Consider the following 6,541-nt stretch of genomic DNA (forward strand, 5'->3'; position numbering starts at 1 on the left):
AACTCCTGTACTCAATACTCTGACCAATAAAGGAAAGCATAACAAATGCCTTCTTCACTATCCTATCCACCTGCGACTCCATTTTCAGGGAGCTACGAACCTGCACTCCAAGGTCTCCTTGTTCAGCAACACTCCCTAGGACCTTACCATTAAGTCCTGCTAAGATTTGCTTTCCCAAAGTGCAGCACCTTGCATTTACCTGAATTAAACTCCATCTGTCACTTCTCAGCCCATTGGCCCATCTGGTCCAGATCCTGTTGTGATCTGAGGTAAGCCTCTTCACTGTCCACTACACTTCCAATTTTGGTGTCATCTGCAAACTTACTAACTGTACCTCTTATGCTCGCATCCAAATCATTTTTGTAAATGACAAAAAGTAGAGGACCCAGCACTGATCCTTGTGGCACTCCACTGGTCACAGGCCTCCAGTCTGAAAAACAACCTACCACCACCACCCTCTGTATTTTACCTTTGAGCCAGTTCTCATTCCACACACAAACTACTCTCTGTGTAAAAGAGTGGCCCCACCTGTTTTTTATAAATCTCTCTCCTCTCACCTTAAAAATATGCCCCCTAGTCTTGAAATTCCCCATCCTACCACTAATGTGATTAACTCTACCAATAGCCCACATTATTTTATAAGCTTCTATAAGGTCACCTCTCAACTTGCTATGTTTCAGTGTAAAAGTTCTCTCTCCATCCAGCCTTTCTTTATTACGCAAACCTTCTGTACCTGGTAATGTCCTGGTCAATTTCCTCTGAACCCTGTCCAGCTTAATAATATCCTTCCTATAAGTGGGTGACCAGAACTGGACACCTTGCTAAATGCTGTTTAAATATGTACAGATAGTGGGCATTCACTTGGAGAGCAGCTCCCATGCTGTGGATTGGGACAGGCATCAATCTGTACCAACGTCCATGAGAAGAATCTCAAAGCAGGATAAGTAAGCCAGTCAGACTAGAGGATCCTGAGTGGGAATGAGCCAATCAGACTGGAGGTCCCGAGTGGGAATGAGCCAATCAGACTGGAGGTCCAGAGTGGGAATAAGCCAATCAGGCTGGAGGTCCCGAGTGGGAATGAGCAAGACTGGAGATCCCGAGTGGGAATGAGCCAATCAGACTGGAGGATCCTGAGTGGGAATGAGCCAATCAGACTGGAGGATCCTGAGTGGGAATGAGCCCATCAGATTGGAGGTCCCGAGTGGGAATGAGCCAATCAGACTGGAGGATCCTGAGTGGGAATGAGCCCATCAGATTGGAGGTCCCGAGTGGGAATGAGCCCATCAGACTGGAGGTCCCGAGTGGGAATGAGCCAATCAGACTGGAGGTCCCGAGTGGGAATAAGCCAATCAGGCTGTAGGTCACGAGTGGGAATGAGCCAGACTGGAGGTCCCGAGTGGGAATGAGCCAATCAGACTGGAGGTCCCGAGTGGGAATGAGCCAATCAGACTGGAGGTCCCGAGTGGGAAGCTCTACGTCTCTGTTAACAAAGTCTAGGTTATAGTGCTTTTCACTGTTTTCTTGTTTGGATCTTTGCTGTTGTGCTCATTGTCCGAGTTAGGTAGCTCTAGGACACTGTACCCTTTATTAAGGACTCTGGGTTTATACTCAATGGAGTTTAGAAGAATGAGGGGGGATCTGAAACATACAGAATACTGAATGGCCTGGACAGAGTGGATGTTGGGAAGATGTTCCCATTGGTAGGAGATACTGGGGTCCGAGGACACAGCTTTACAGTTAAGAGAAAACCTTTTAGAACGGAGAGAAGGAGAAATCTCTTCAGCCAGAGAGTGGGGAATCTATGGAATTCACTGCCACAGAAGGCTGTGGAGGCCAGGTCATGGAGGATATTTAAGACAGAAATAGATAGGTTCTTGAGGATCAAGGGTTACAGGGAGGAAGCGGGCGAATGCTGTTGAGAAACGTATCAGCCATAATCGAATGGCAGACCAGACCCGATGGACTGAATGGCCTAATTTCTGCTCCTGTGTCTTATGTCTATGGTCTTAATCACTCTTGCCTTTCCCTACAGAAGATACGGCCGGGCCCTGCTCTTTGACCCCAAGCCGGATCCACGTGCCGTTGTCCCAGGCGGGTAACCATTCCACGGCGCAGGCCGTCACTCTGGAGCAGCTGAGGGAGAAACTGGAGAGCGGGGAGCCACCTGAGAAGAGAATGGCCAGATTGGCGGAGGGACAGCAGCGTCTGATGCAGCAGGCCCTGCAGCAGAACCTCTTCGCCATGGCAGCCCACGTGCCTATGAGCATCAAAATCAACGGGAAAGGTGAGGCTTGAGTGGAGACAACCCACACAGAGGGAGTGGCGGTAGCACAGCAGGAATGTCACTGATTCCAGAGGCCAACCAGTTGTCCAGCCTGGGAAACGCAAGTTCAAATCCTGCTGTGGCAGCTGAGGGAATTAAAATTCAATTGATCAAAATTGGGAATTGAAAACTATTCTTGGTAAACTGTCGTTGATTGATTGTTGTAAGACAATCTATTTCGTTTATGTTTTGGGAAAGGAAGTCTGCTATCCTTACCCAGTCAGGCCGACATATGACAGCAGGCCCACAGCATTGCCATTGACCCTTAACTGCCCCCCCACCCCCGGAATGGCCCAGCAAGCCACTCAGCTCGTGGCGCAATTAGGGATGAGGAACAAATGCTGGCCTTACCCATAATCCCACGAAATAACAGACCAATGTTAATCTGGTGTCCCATCAGGAGCAAAATGGTGATCTTTGGGAGGTGGGGGCGTGTGGTTCTAAATGGAGACCAACTCTTCAGCAGTCCATTGATACTGGAGACCGGGCTTGGATTAAATGGCCCTTCTAAAATATGGCGGGTGATTCGTGATCCATCATACCATTTCCTCCCCACCAAATTATGCCCCCACCCCCAAAATAGTATTTTCCCTCCCTCTATTGCTGCTTTCACCTGACTTTATACAGACTTGATGGTTGGGTTTTGTCTTTGGTGATGATTGTTATTGATACAATCATCTTTCAGTCCCATATTGAAAATATCTCAGACCAGGGCCTCGGTCAGTCTTGGCAGTGACCCTCCCCAGCAGGCTCTTCAAGAAGTGAGGCCATTTCCTCACTGCCTCAGCTCATCCATCAAGATTAGCAACTTGGATGAGATTGGGTTGGCTGAAATCTTCACTCCCGCGGGGTCTGTATATTAATGCTGAGCTGACTTTGCATTTTTCCAATATCCCTTTAACTGCTGGGGGTGACTGTAACAGTGAGGAGAAACAGGATGGTGAGCCAGTATTCCCCAAAAACTACCCTGCCCCAGCAGAAACCAATTCAAGCAGCACAGACATTGAGAACAGAATCAATAAATGTGAAGCTAGAAGAGCAGCACAGGTCAGACAGAATCCGAGGAGAGGGAAAGTCAATGTTTCGGGCCAAAATCTTTCATCAGGATACTGCCTGATCTGCTGTACTCTTCCAGCTTCACAGTGGGCAGCATGGTGGCACAGTGGTCAGCACTGCTGCCTCACAGCGCCAGAGACCCGGGTTCAATTCCCGCCTCAGGCGACTGTCTGCGAGGATTTCTTTCGGGTGCTCCGGTTTCCTCCCACAGTCCAAAGACGTGCAGGTTAGGTGAATTGGCCACGCTAAATTGCCTGTTATGTGAAGGGGTAAATGTAAGGGAATGGGTCTGGGTGGGTTGCTGTTCGGAGTGTCGGTGTGGACTTGTTAGGCCGAAGGGCCTGTTTCCACACTTTAAGTAATCTAATCTATTGACTCTGGCTTCCAGCATCTGCAGTCTTTACTGTCTCCTACTCATGGAGATCAGAGGTCTCTGTCTGGTCCACAGTCATGGCAAGAAATTGTGTGTGTCTGTTTGTGTTTCTGTTTCTGTGTGTGTGTGTGTATGTGTGTTTGCATTTATCTCTCTGTGCATGTGTGCCTGTGTTGACGTGTCTGTGCGCTGCAGTATCTGTGTATGTCCTTTGTTGTGACCCTGTGTGTGTCTCTATATGTTCCTCTGTAAATGTCACATGTGTTTTTTTTATACGGCTGTGTGTTTGTTGTGTGTGTCCATGGGAATGAGGGAGAGAGAGAGACATGAAGAGGGGGATAGATAGAAAACATGACTGGGAAAGAGGGAGGGAGAAAGGGATGTCAAGGAGAATACAAAGAGAAAGTGGAGGAGGAAGAGTATGAGAAAGGGGGAAAGAGGGAAATGTCAAGAGAACAAAGAGAAATAGTAAGAGGGAGAGATAGTCATTGAGAGAGAGAAATAGACAGGGAGCAGGGAGAGAGCGAGACGTGTGAGGGGAGAGAGCGAGACTTGTGAGGGGAGAGAGACGTGTGGAGAAGGGGAGAGAGAGAGGGAGAAAGAGCAAGAGAGAGAGACGTGTGGAGAAGGGGAGAGAGAGGGAGAGGTGTGTGGAGAGTGGTGTGACGTTGACGAGAGAGAGAGGTGAAGACAGAGACATTGGAGATATGCCAGAGAGGTAGCATGGAGGGAAATGCTGAGACCATGGGAGAAAGAGGAAGCCCACTAGAGTAAGAAGCAAACATGGGACAGTAGGAAAGAAAGAATATCGGAGCAAACAGGATGAAGATGCATGATAATCCCTAATAGAGAGCCTCAAGTGAACAGCCCCTTGCAGACTGTGGGCGGGAAGGGGATGAGCTAGAGTGGTGCAAGGAGAGAGTCAGTAACTTAAAGAACACATAATCTTGATGAACACACAGTGTTTCAGAGATAAAGGAGTTGGATATATTTTGACAGTGTTAGATTTAATCTCAGTGACAGTTAGTTGTGTGATTCAGCAGAACGTGGATGAGAGCAGACAGTTGTTCATTTGTTGCCTCGCGGTCACCCTGCTCTCACGCACACACACACACGCAGCTCTCGATAGAATGGTGATGGCCGGCAAGCAGGGTAGGTCTCCAACCCAGTTTACATCAGCTTTGTCCACAGCCTGAGCCCTTTCACCATCAGCGAGGTGGATGGATTGTTCCATACAGCCAGCATGGGCTCAGTAGGCCGAATGGTCTCTTTCAGTGCTGCATCATCTCTTTGATCAATGAGAATTTGAAGTGAGTAGACAACTTCAGGCGTCCAGTGGGAGCAGACATCCGGGGGGAGGAGGAAGGTAAGCTGAGAAGCAAGCTGGTATGAGAGTGTGATTGCTGGAAACTAAGGTCAGTCTGGAGAGGGGTTGTGGGCATGGGGCTGGGAGGTGGGGGATTGTGAGCATACTGGCACACCATGAGCCCCCTCTGTCTCTGTAATCCCATCCAACCCTACACACCCCTCAGGGGAGGCAATGCCCCAGTGATATTCTCGATAGAATGTTAATCAAGAGCCCTAATATTCTGGGGGCCTGGGTTTGAATCCTGCCATGGCAGATGGTGGTCTTTGAATTCAATAGAAGTCTGGAATTAAGTCCAGTGAATCAATTGTTGGCAAAAAAAAACCCATCTGGTTCACAACTGTCCTTTAGGGGAGGAACCTGCTGTCCTTACCTGAACACAGTGTTCTCAACATACCAACAGCATGGGTTCAATTCCCTCAACTGAGGTTACCATGAAGGATAGGGTGAGTAGCCGAGGTCTTTTCCCCCAGGGTAGGGGAGTCCAAAATTAGAGGGCATAGGTTCAAGGTGAGAGGGCAAGATTCTAAAGGGCAACTTTTTCCGCACAGAGTGTGGTGTGTGTATGGAATAAGCTGCTGGAGGACGTGGTGGTGGCTGGTACAATTATAACATTTAAAACATCTGGATGGGTGCATGAATAGGAAGGGATAAGGGCCAAATGCTGGCAAATGGAACTAGATTAACTTAGGATATCTGGTCGGCATGGACGAGTTGAACGAAGGGTCTGTATCTGTGCTGTACGTCTCTCAGACTCTCCTTCCTAACCTTTCCCCTTACCTGAGGATGAAAGGTTGGGGAATGGGTAATGGAAGATTGAGGGGTATTGGAAAGTCAGGGATTGGGGGATAGAAGGTTGGGGGAGGTGAAAGGTCAGGTGGGATAGGGTGGAAGGTCAGGGAGTGCGGGATGGAAGATCGGGGGGGTGAAACGTTGGTGGGTATTGGAAGGTCGGGGAGTGGGGGATAGAAAGTTGGGGAAGTGGAAGGTGACCCTCAGTTTAAAACACCACCAGTCATCTCTCTGTAAGGGGAGAGCAGCCCTATGGTCTGGTAGGACTATGGCAATGTGGCATTTATTTTGTAGATAGTAGGCACTGCTGCCATCATGGTGGGAGTGGAATATTTCTGGGAGTGGATGGGGCAGCTCCATCTAACCAAGCTTGATTGCTTCATGTTGACACTCATTGACCAGAAAGCCAAGACATTCACGTGTTGGAAAGATCATTGCACAGTTCTTTTCGAATTGCACTCTTCGCTTCTGTCACTAGTTACATGTTAAAGGATGTTTGTGGTTCCATCATGGCTAAAACTCATGTGACATGCCCACTCAATCCTTGTGTCTCTGCTTTCTCCTGACCCCACTCCACTCCCAAACCCCCAAATTTCCATTCCCACCCCTGACCTTCCACACCCCCACCCCC

The 6,541-nt window shown here is 48.7% G+C and overlaps 1 protein-coding gene across 5 annotated transcripts in view; it reads left to right on the plus strand.

Moving 5' to 3' along the window:
• Positions 1-6,541, plus strand: part of LOC122542481 (AT-rich interactive domain-containing protein 3A-like) — a 198,654-nt gene that overhangs the window by 187,253 nt on the left and 4,860 nt on the right. For 3 of the 5 annotated variants that reach the window (XM_043680236.1, XM_043680238.1, XM_043680239.1), the window contains one exon: positions 2,033-2,284. In XM_043680236.1, the coding sequence (XP_043536171.1) occupies positions 2,033-2,284 (252 nt within the window). The remainder of the gene's footprint in view (positions 1-2,032; positions 2,285-6,541) is intronic. The other 2 variants (XM_043680237.1, XM_043680240.1) reach the window with 1 other exon arrangement.

The sequence above is a fragment of the Chiloscyllium plagiosum genome, chromosome 40 (assembly GCF_004010195.1).
Source record: "Chiloscyllium plagiosum isolate BGI_BamShark_2017 chromosome 40, ASM401019v2, whole genome shotgun sequence".
NCBI lineage: Eukaryota > Metazoa > Chordata > Chondrichthyes > Orectolobiformes > Hemiscylliidae > Chiloscyllium > Chiloscyllium plagiosum.